General features: G+C 39.6%; 1 protein-coding gene across 2 annotated transcripts in view; it reads right to left on the bottom strand.

The window, feature by feature from the left end:
- Positions 1-10,452: 10,452 nt before the first annotated feature.
- LOC139584703 (solute carrier organic anion transporter family member 3A1-like) overlaps positions 10,453-12,502 on the bottom strand; it is a 58,700-nt gene continuing 56,650 nt past the window's right edge. For both annotated transcript variants that reach the window (XM_071416842.1, XM_071416843.1), the window contains exon 10: positions 10,453-12,398. In XM_071416842.1, coding sequence (XP_071272943.1) covers positions 12,028-12,398 — 371 coding nt within the window. In that variant the 3' untranslated portion in view covers positions 10,453-12,027. The remainder of the gene's footprint in view (positions 12,399-12,502) is intronic.

Genomic DNA, 12,502 nt, shown 5'->3' with positions numbered 1-12,502 from the left:
TGATTTATCATTGTTTGCTTTTGTCAGTCAGCTGTTTAGAGCGCTCATTGCTTTGTTTTTCAAGTGCACATGGGTACTGGTGTTCTTTGCACCGTCAGTGGTCAGAAAAAGTAGACAATTTATTTAGCTTTATTATTTTTCCACCAATATTTGCTTTCTTTACTGGATCAGCTGATGATGGTCACCAATATCATTAGACAGCTAGCCTAATGTACAGCTAGACACCAATGTGCATCCAATCCATCCAACGTTAATGACAGTAGGCCTATATTTGACTCTTTCGGTTAGAAGCATTCGATTTTGCAATGGCATAGGCTTACAATATTTTGGATTTATGTGCCCTTGAGAACTGTTTTCTTGGCGAAATGTAATTAAATGTTACAGTGCATTTTCTGAGATCTCCAAGATCCAGGAATCATACAGGGTTTAAGTTCAATGTTCTAATTCAATTGTTAAATGTCATAAATGTTATTCATGTAAGGAAAGAAAGTTAGTGTTGTCACATGATCTGTGAAGACTCCAAGCATTCAACTCATGAATTATGGAAAAATCATGAACTAAGGTGCAAACGTGTTTTGATTCAAATCGTGTATTATATTGAATGTAAGCTACCTGTTCTGCGTTTGTTCATGTGTGTAAAATTGCCTTGGCTACCGGCAGTGGTGTAGAGCTAGTGGAGGGTAAATGCAACTAAACACAGTTTACCCACCTTTTTCTGAAAAATGCATTGAAAGTATAGCTAGCGTTACTTTTGTTTTACCGCAACCGGCAATCAGAGTTTTCCCAGCACCTATTTTTTTTACCATTACATCACTGCTTACCGACCAATTTGAAGTTCATGTCATTAGGAACACTATGGTGTTTTGTAACAGATGTCTATTTCCATTTATCAAATGGTGCAAGTGTACATACATTGCACTGTTTGGATTATTTTGGAGTGGCTGAACATGCACAGATAGCCTACTTTTTGAAGTGATTTGTTTGACAATCAGATGAAAGCATCATGAGTGGTTGTGTTCATGCCACATTAAAAAGTCATTCACTTTTACCATTAAATGATGTCTTTATTATTAGACTTGCTGTCTCTTTTAATGTGTTCAAACATGAAAAGATTATTGGAATCACATGGTTCGGGATTTAAAACATAGCAAAAAAGGCTGTCCAGATTAGATACATTTTATGTGTGTTTTTGAACTTGGTGACAAAATATTGCAGGCATTCTTCTTATTCTTCTCATTCTCTATGCCTATTGTGGTAACGTGAACTAGCCAAATAGATAACTTAAGGCATTGTAGCTAAGGACGGTTCATTTCTTTGCCTCCATTGTATTTCACGCATGTCCATCCAATTGTACACCGGGGAGCAATAGGCATTCATTTCTGTTGCCTTCAGAGCACATCTGATTTCATGAGGTACTCAGTCCCATGGCTGTAAAGCAGACTTGGATTCAAGAATCACTAATAATAAATGGAAGACATTGCCTTAACCACATACTGTAGCCAAAAAACAGAATGAGGAGTTCTTCGCTGCATCTCAACACAGTCAGATATTATTCACAGCAGTGTGGTGTAGTCATGGATGCCAAGGAAAGCCAGGCTTCCCCCAAAAATCTACAATTTATTTTTTTCAAAACATAAAATAATTTATCTTTCTCTCTGTGTTTCATAATTGTTCTTCAATTCACAAGAGGCTGAACATATCTCACAGGAGAAAGCATCTGAGCGAGTGAAACAGCGCCCCTCTGTCTCACTACGTGTAGGCCATCTATCTGATGCTATGTGGTCCAAACGAGATTGACATTGTTGCCGCCCGTAGCATTGAAGGCAAGGAAAGCCAGCGAGCATATATCCTCCCTTGACAAAAAAAGTATAAAACATTTGCCAATCAGCGTTGAGCTAAACTGAGTGAGCTCATCTGTGAATGGTCCTGGCGCACCCAAAAAGTGTCAAGGGAAGCCTGCTTGAATTTGTCGTCACTCCTTATCAAATCCCGTCGAGAGCATATGTCATTGACAGAAAAACTTGAATTGTTGCATATCGTTGTATTGTTGTCCTCCGGTGGTTAGCTAGCCAGCTAGCTAAAGTTGCCCCTTTCCTAAATTACCACTGGATGGAAATAGGGATTTAGATTTGAGGTTTTACTTATTTTTCTGTACTGGCCAATTATTATAACCAGTGGCGATTTTAGCATGTAGATCTTGGTGGGGCCCCAAAAAAATGTGGGTTGCATTCCAGCAAAGCTACAACACAACACTAAACAATGCATTAATTGCACTGAAACAGTGACAAACGGTGCCCACAAACGGTTAGGGCCTACATAAAGCTGTCCCAAAAGCAGTCCCAAAAGCAGTCCCAACACTGCTACACCTGGCAATCAGTCAGCGGAGCCTTGTCTGGCAGCGAAACATTTCATTCAGCCTCATTTACTGCTCTTTAAAAAAAATAGCTGATATGGCTCACTTGCTTAAACAAATGCGGTTTCTACTGACAGTTGAGATGTACATTTTATGGCATAAGGGGATGACAAGTGGATAAGAGGCGATCCAAAATTTAGATTAAGACATTAATGAGCGAGCTAGGACGGACGATGTCAATATAACTATTTGTTCAACAGCACTTTTGAAATGTACAGCAACAGAATTCAGGACATGGGCTGTTCTTACAGTATTCTATCTGTATACCAAGTAAGAACCGTGGGATAAATAAAGGGGGCATATAAGCAGACAATGAAAGTTCTTACAATATCCGATGATTAGACTTCTCAAAAACAGGTTATAGGCTACATGTGCAACACCAAGTCAGAACAGTAGGCGAAATTAAGAGGTGAAAAATAGACAAAATTATTAGGGTGAGGCACATGGGCTACTAACAGCTTACTACACAACACACACTTAGTATTACTTTCTTAGCTACAGTATACATATCTCCCTGGCATATTTTATCCAGCATACAAGACAGTTGTCTTGAACTCACTAAAGTCAGATTTTGCAGTTCCGAGTTAACAGTTGTTTTGAGCGCGACACAAATCATGCTTCATTGACAGCATAGCCAATGTTGAAGGCTTATAATTTTAAACTAGGAAAAGAGACCTTTAAACTTAGACTTGGCACCACACAGCCACCCCACTGATTAGCAGGCAAATGATTGCTTTGCAATGCTTGAGGTTAGCAACTGATTCCTTGAATTTGCGATTTCCAAGTTGTTGTGTAATGTTTATGTCCAATGGCCGATGAGCACCGATACGTTTTATCTATAATTTCTCTTCATTATTTCTCTTCATATGACAAGGATTAACATGGATTTGCCAGTAGATTGTCGACTTGATTCATGATGATGATGAATGCTAGCTAAGATTTTGAAAGTATGATGTTGCCATGATCAGTCCAATCAAAGCTACTGTAGATATATTGTGATTTGATCTGTGGCCAATGACCTTGAGCCTTCTCGGATGGGCACTTCTAATGTAACTCTATGGCAGCACCCAAGGGACTAGAATTTTCTAGCTCACCCTTAGACTTGGCGTTGACGTAATGTCCTCATGAGTGACAGAACACTGAGCCAATCACAGCGCAACGCTCCGTATTTTCTGCCGGCTTGCTCCACCACCACAGAAAGCACTGAGCTAGGCTGAAACACCTGCATTTTGGAGCTGCCTTACTCAAGAAAACAAAAAAGAGACCATGTTTGTATGCAGCATTATTAACTCAATGATATATTTATTTTTACATTGTTTGCAACCTGATATGTGACAAGTATTAATGGCAAAATAACATGGAAAACATGTGGGGCTGTGCCCCACCTGCCCTGAATGACGGGTCGCCACTGATTATAACGAGATTCTGACCCAACCATTAATTCATACATTGCTGTGCCCCTGGCCTGAGAGGATGGAAGTTCAATATGTAGCTAGATGTAGAAGGCTAATGTTAACTAGCTAACGTCGCCCATGAATGGAAGTTAGGCTAGCGAGCAAGCATTTTAGCCAAGTAGTAGCCAAAAACTAAAAGCGTGTACTGTATGACATGTTTTGTCAACATGAAAGAGAAGAGGATGGCATTGGAATTTCTCTACAAGTAGGGTGAGTCAACATGTTTTTGTACTTGCACGAACGCGCATGCACACACACACACACACACACACACACACACACACACACACACACACACACACACACACACACATCAGAACCATGGACAGCCACATCATATTTAGCTTACGTTGACTGGACTAAATTGTTTTTAGTATCTTTTAGTTGTCACTCTATTAGACTAAGCATAGGTGATGATTGTAACGGATTTCCTCCTCCTCTTCATCCGAAGAGGAGGAGCAAGGATTCGACCAAAACGCAGCGTTGTCATAGGACATAATGAATTTATTGAACAAGACAAACACGAACTATACTTGAATAACTAACAAAATAACAAACGACGTAGACAGACCTGGACATGCGAACTTACATACAACGAAGAACTCACGAACAGGAAAATGACTACACAAAAGAACGGACGTACAAACAAACCGAGACAGTCCCGTGTGGCGCGACAAACACAGACACAGGAGACAACCACCCACAACAATCAATGTGAAAACACCTACCTTAATATGGCTCTCAATCAGAGGAAATGAAAACCACCTGCCTCTAATTGAGAACCATATCAGGTCACCCTTTACCAACATAGAAACACATAACATAGACTGCCCACCCAAACTCACGCCTTGACCGACTAACACATACAAAATAACAGAAAACCGGTCAGGAACGTGACAATGATGATGAAATGGTGCTGGAATAGTGGAGGCAGCTCCTGTTTTCTTCGCAACTTGTGGTAACTCGCTGTGGTTCTAAATCAATAGTTGTTAAGTGGTCCGAATATGTCGGAAACATTAACTTGGTTGATCATGCTGTAGGTCATGTACAGTTGAAGTCGGAAGTTTACATACACCTTAGCCAAATACATTTAAACTCAGTTTTTCACAATTCCTGACATTTAATCCTAGTAAAAATTCCCTATCTTAGTTCAGTTAGGATCACCACTTTATTTTAAGAATGTGAAATGTCAGAATAATAGTAGAGATAATTATTTATTTCAGCTTTTATTTCTTTCATCACATTCCCAGTGGGTCAGAAGTTTACATACACTTAATTAGTATTTGGTAGCATTGCCTTTAAATTGTTTAATTTGGGTCAAACGTTTCGGGTAGCCTTCCACAAGCTTCCCACAATAAGTTGGGTGAATTTTGGCCCATTCCTCCTGACAGAGCTGGTGTAACTGAGTCAGGTTTGTAGGCCTCCTTGCTCGCACACACTTTTTCAGTTCTGCCCACAAATTTTTCATAGGATTGAGGTCAGGGCATTGTGATGGCCACTCCAATACCTTTACTTTGTTGTCCTTAAGTCATTTTGCCACAACTTTGGAAGTATGCTTGGGGTCATTGTCCATTTGGAAGACCCATTTGAGACCAAGCTTTAACTTCCTGACTGATGTCTTGAGATGTTGCTTCAATATATTCACATTATTTTCCTCCTCATGATGCAATCTATTTTGTGAAGTGCACCAGTCCTTCTTGCAGCAAAGCAGCCCCCCATGCTTCACCCCCATGCTTCACGGTTGGGATGGTGTTCTTAGGCTTGCAAGCATCCCCTTTTTCTCCAAACATAACGATGGTCATTATGGCCAAACAGTTCTATTTTTGTTTCATCAGACCAGAGGACATTTCTACAAAAAGTACGATCTTTGTCCCCATGTGTATTTGCAAACCGTAGTCTGGCTTTTTTATGGCAGTTTTGGAGCAGTGGCTTCTTCCTTGCTGAGCGGCCTTTCAGGTTATGTCGTTATAGGACTCGTTTTACTGTGGATATAAAAAATTTTGTACCTGTTTCCTCCAGCATCTTCACAAGGTTTTTTGCTGTTGTTCTGCGATTGATTTGCACTTTTCAGACCAAAAGTAAGTCCATCTCTAGGAGACAGAACGCGTCTCCTTCCTGAGCGGTTTGACGGCTGCGTGGTCCCATGGTGTTTCTACTTGTGTACTATTGTTTGTACAGATTAACGTGGCATTTGGAAAATGCTCCCAAGGATGAACCAGACTTGTGGAGGTCTACAGTTTTTTTCTGAGGTCTTGGCTGATTTATTTTGATATTCCCATGATGTCAAGCAAAGAGGCAATGAGTTTGAAGGTAGGCCTTGAAATACATCCATAGGTACACCTCCAATTGATGCAAATTATGTTAATTCGTCTTTCAGAAGCTTCTAAAGCCATGACATCATTTTCTGGAATTTCCCAAGCTGTTTAAAGGCACACACTAGTGTATGTAAACTTCAGACCCACTGGAATTGTGATACAGTGAATTATAAGTGAAATAATCTGTCTGTAAACAATTGTTGGAAAAATTATTGTATCATGCACAAATTAGATGTCCTAACCGACTTGCCAAATCTATCGTTTGTTTACAAGAAATTTGTGGAGTTGTTTAAAAACGAGTTTTAATGACTCCAACCTAAGTGTATGTAAACTTCCGACTTCAACTGTAACTGTCTGTTACTGTACATGCAATATGCTTTGTGGACTTCACTGGACAGAGGTTGCTATCTGGTTTTGTGATAAAACAAAGGTTTATTCTGCCACTGTGTCTTCTTATTGTCTCGGCCTTTAGGCCTATATATCACAGTCACAAGGCATATGAACTAACAGGTTATAGAGCAAACAATGCAATTACCACAACACATAGGTAGTAATATGGCTTTTCTTTATGGGGCTTCCCCAGTGAATTTACCCACGCACCGATACTGGTTCAGAGTATATTTTCTGGGCCATATCTCAACTATGCAAACCTCTCTGAATCAATCTGTGACCTCTACAGTAAGACGATGAACATCAACCTGTCGTTCTCCTCTAAATGTCACCCAGTCAAGCTCCATTGGGCTAGAATATTAATATTCCTTTGAATATGAATGTATGGATTTAAGTGTGTTGCTAACAATGGTAGTTCCATCTTACTTACAGTTTCAAACTGTCATGTTTTGTGATGCTGTGTTTGATTCACAAGGTGAAGCATTCATTAGTTTGACAGCACCGGATGGGACGAACAAGCCTTGAGACAGGAGACTTGTCATGCATGGATGTTACTTGCAAAATATATATTTTTTAAACAATGATAATTGCGTTTGTGGGGCATTGGTGTCATTAGCATTCTCAGTGTGATACATTTCGAGGAGTGTGTTTGTAACTGAGGTGCCTCTGATGCTGCAACCAATGTCATTGGCATGCATGAGCATCTCTCCTTTGTTGAAGCGTCTCACTGTGGTGTCTGACATGATGATGGCTAAAACCCACAATGGAAGACAATGTTGGGAGAAATGGCACAATGGCTTTAAAGGACTCCCAGGAAACATTTTACATCAACAATGGGTTGGAATTAGCAAAAAATACTCTATTTTTTAGAGCTGCAATCAGTTGCTTTTAGCAGTGAACTCCAAGTTGAGAATATGATGATATTGTTCTTCAAGGTAATGCACTGTGAGTGCACTCCCATACTGTAGCTCTTGACATTTGTCCTGGTGGTTTGCAATCATAAAGACCTGGCACTACTTTAATAGGCTACACCTGAGGGATAGACTGTTGGATGTATATTACGTACATCTGCTACATTACGAAGTTGTTAGTTTGATTTATAAAGTAAATGCTATGTACTTTAACAAACTAAAGGTGCAGGTCTCTGGAGAAATCAGTTTGCGCGAATCCCCAAATGAATTATGTGCAGTGTGATACAATAGCCAGCCGGCTGATGGATCACCACATGAAACAAAGCATAAGATGCAGTGTAAACACACACACACACACACACACACGCACACGCACACGCACACGCACACGCACACACACACACACATACTGTACAGATAAACAAAGCACAATTATTTGCCTTGTTTGATTTTGCAGCATCTTGAGACTGGCATTCAATAATTGCGTACTCAAATGGTTGGTGATTTATCACAGATTTCTTATGCTTTCCCTCTCTGTTTCCTTTCTTTCTCCTCTTAGAATAAAATGTTTATTGCAGTTCTAGTGCTGTCAACTATGTATGCATTTTTATATGTATCTTTATATCGCAACTCTCTGTTGCACAAACTGTCACTCTCAAACTGTCACACTCGCACAAACTGTCACTCTCATCCCTATCAACGACAAACAAGACCAGACCCAGAAAAAAATTGGGTTGCGGTCAGACTGCAATACACAGATAAGTATTGAACACAACACTGTTACCGCTAAATCTGTGCCAGCATTGGTTTCAGACATTTGTCACTGGTTTTAAACACATGCAAATGTGCTTTGGGATAAGATAGCGCATCGCCTTGTAAGAATCGACAGCAGGGAATGTGTCTTTTGTCCTGCTGACAGATATCTTGCTTTTTCCCTTGGATGTAAACCATTGGCTTTGTACCACAGTAAACAACTGCATGCAATCAAGGATGTAATCAAGGATTACAATGGACATCCAACGCTGTGAACATCCAACACTCTGGAATAATATGGTCTCTGAGAAATTGACTATAAACAGAAAGCAACATCAAACACATCTCGTAATGTTGCAATCTTTAAAATGTTCTATGACTTCCTTGGCTGTTCTTTTTATGATCAAGGGCTGTAAAAGCAGAACTATCAACATGCACACAGTGAAATTGTGAGCCCATTTTGTAGCACAATGTTTTTTTACTTGAATTAAGAGATAGAGGTAGAACACTGCACACGCAGGAAGGATGGAAAGCCTTAGAGGGATGTAAAGACTGTTTCTCTTGTTTCCTCCAGCCAGTGGCGGATAGGACAGGTGAGTGGGCTGATAGTTCCTGTCTGTGTCTGTGCTACTGTATTGCCAAGCACTCGGAAGGCTGGAGTAGTGATGATTAGCTCAATGGCCTCCTCTTAAAACCCTGCCTTGCACTTTTTTCCCCTCCACCAGTGTTAACTCAATTCATCTGGTATGGCTTAAAAGAAAATTTAAGCCATATCAATATGGCTGTGTTAAGACAGGCAGCCCAATTCAGATTTTCTTTCACTAATTGGTCTTCTGACCAATCAAACCATCTCTGAAAGAGATCTGATGTGAAGATATCTGATGTGATTGGTCAAAAGACCAATTAGTGGGAAAAAAAATCTGAATTGGACTGCCTGTCTAAATGCAGCCTAACCCTAATCTACCAAGCAGACCAGATAAATGCACTGCACGGTTGTCCGTTCACATTTTCAAAAGATACTCAGCAAGTACAAAGCACCAACATATGCTCTGGGAAAGCTATTTTAAACACTAAAACATTTAGGGTAATAATGGTGCTGTTGAGCATTATGAATCATGTGTGTCTATACGATGAGCTCTTTTACAGCATCTGGATAAATCAGCACAGGTAGCTAATAGTGATATCAAATTCTGACTGAAACCGATATCAAGTATTGCTCAATAATTTTAGGACCTGGACATCAGTATACGTATAGAGGACTGATTGAGTGCTTTAGACACATCAAATACAGGTAATGTATTTACCTGCCTACACGTACATTTCTTGTCAGTACATCACTGGGGCCACGCTTCCTGCCATCTAGGACCTCTATACCAGGCAGTGTGAGAGGAAGGCCCTAAAAATTGTCAAAGACTCCAGCCACCTTAGTTATAGACTGTTCTCTCTATCGCACGGCAAGCGGTACCAGAGAGCCAATTCTAGGTCCAAGAGGCTTCTAAACAGCTTCTATCCCCAAGCCATAAGACTCCTGAACACCTAATCAAATGGCTACCCAGTGTCACGCTCGTTTAGAGATGGATTGGACCAAGGTGCAGCGTGGTAGGAGTACATTTTAATTTATTAAATGAACACCGAAAAACAACAAAATACAAAACGAACGTAAAGTTCTGCAGGCTACACAGCAACTATGCAAAATCAAGATCCCACAAACTAAAGGTGGAAAAAAGGCTGCCTCTGATTGGGAACCATACCCGGCCAACAAAGAAATAGAAAAACTAGAATGCCCACCCAAATCACACCCTGACCTAACCAAATAGAGAAATAAAAAGGCTCTCTAAGGTCAGGGCGTGACACCCAGACTATTTGCTTTGTCCCCCCCCTCTCTTTTATACCACTGCTACTCTCCATTGTTATCATCTATGCATAGTCACTTTAATAACTCTACCTACATGTACATATTACCTCAACTAACCGGTGCCCCCACACATGGACTCTGTACCGGTACCCCCCCTGTATATAGTCTCGCTATTGTTATTTTACTGCTGCTCTTAATTACTTGTTACTTTTATTTCTTAATCTTATCCATATTTTTTTAAAGTGCATTGTTGGTTAGGGGCTCGTTAGTAAGCGTTTCACTGTTGTAGTCGGCACATGTGACTAATAACATTTGATTTGATATTTTCCCTGTAAAGAAATACAGTGAAAATGACACCATGTCTGGATTATTTTCTAAAAAATAATTTTATTTCCAGAGTAAAATAAATTATATTTTGCCATACAAAAAAGTGTAAGAAAAGGGACAATGCTAAAACTTTTGCTGTAGAGAAACTGTAAAAGAAGTTAGGTGTGCCATCAGGCCTTGAGGGTCTTCAAAAAAATATGTCAAGGGATAACAAAATAAGAATGCCTATTACCTTGTTGTAGGATTATCAGCCATTGCATATAAATTACTCCCAGTACCTTTTGTGTGACTTCACATGCAGATTCTGCATGCTCTGAGGTAACAAGCAGTTCTGCTCTTCCCTACGCAAAGCACTGGTGTAGTTGGCTTTGAACTTTGTTTCTTATTCCTCTCTTGTTATGACATTGGCTCCCATTTTATGTGTGATGCATATCACAACTAAACATTTTTTAAATAATTAAATCTCAAATTTCTATATTATCATCTCAGTTTAGTTAATTCTAATACAACATTCTGAACCTCACATATACAGTACAAATATATAAACTTGAATCTTCATTGTTTAGCTTGAAGAGATGTCATTATAACACACACAGAAAGACATGTTGATTTTCCAATCTTTGCTTTTCTACTATGGCGCAAAAGCCCCCCTCAAAACATAAATAATACTTCTTATCTGGATAATCCCTCATATTAAGACATATTAGGGTTAAATAAACTAAGCAAATAATACATGTAAATATAAAATAAAATAAACATTTACAACATTCAGAATGGACTCTGCAAAAAGACAGATTTATCTCTTTCACAATGATAGAAATGTATATGAATAATATAACATTTGAACCCATAGAAAGACAAACTCAATTCTATGTTTATAGTCGTAAACAGTGTCTGTGTTCCAGTAAGAGTACTGTTTTTGTACAGTGTATGCTGACATTAACACCATTTCAGCTACTACCACTGAACTTCATTCTGACACTGAATGCATACAGTAACGTTAGACAATCGTCCTATAGAAGCGCTCTACTTTCTCCACTATATAGTACATGAGAAAGCTCTCTGTTTGTTTCATCAAAATAAAACGTATATTACGCAACACAGAATGACACATCTCTTTATTTATATATTCTTGGCAACGTGGAGAAAAGTCCTATCATTTATACTTATGTCTTGGTTCCATGGTGGAAGGGAACGAAATGTAACACATAGTGAAACTGACCAAACATGTCCTGTCATTTTCAGTGACTGGATCCATGTTATACTCGAGCGGGTAGAAGTATGGCGCCTATAACAGTAGCATAATATTGACCATCTAATCACCTAGGAGCAGGACAGAGCCAGACAGTAGTTGTCTTCTACTAACAATCACAACAGAGTTCACTGGTACTGAACTATACCCTTGCTGATAACACCTCTACAAACAAAATGGCCTCTATCAAAAGTTACCAAGGAGAAGAGAGCAGCAACAGTCTTCCAGGGCCTGTATAGGACTTCAGATAGAAAACATTCTAATGTTTAATTAAAAAAAATATAAAGGAGGATGATCGTCATTTATGATCTTATTTAATAATGAATGTAGCAGATAGTCCTTTGGATGGTTCAGAAACTATAAAACCGACTCCATGTTTTCGCACAACTCATGGTCCTCTAGGTTGTATATAAACGTTGTCCTGTTTGGGTTCTGACTCCCATCCTTCATGTTGTCCATTGTGAGACTGGAGGGGAACAGTTCGGTTGGCGTCGTATAGCCCTCATGATTTTTGATGTATTTCTTATAGTTCTTGCGTAAACAGTACCAGGTAGTGGTGTACAGAATGAAGGCGGTGACCTTAAGACCAATGGCCAGGCTCACATACAGATGTCTGTAGGCGATATTGTCGTACAGCAGGCAGGCTCCCTTATCCCCACACTCTGTACTCCAGAAAAGGCAAGTTGAGTCAATCCCAGCACCAAAGATCAGAGGAGGGGGGATGAATCCTACAAAACAGGTGAGGAGAGGAATACATCAGCAGCACAAGCTTTTCATCTCTACAACTGGAGAAATCAATACTTGAGCCTTAACATTACACCAGTACTGGTCA

Source organism: Salvelinus alpinus, chromosome 9, assembly GCF_045679555.1.
Source record: "Salvelinus alpinus chromosome 9, SLU_Salpinus.1, whole genome shotgun sequence".
NCBI classification, from domain to species: domain Eukaryota; kingdom Metazoa; phylum Chordata; class Actinopteri; order Salmoniformes; family Salmonidae; genus Salvelinus; species Salvelinus alpinus.
Note: the sequence above shows the minus strand (reverse complement) of the source record. Positions and strands in the feature narration are given on the sequence as shown.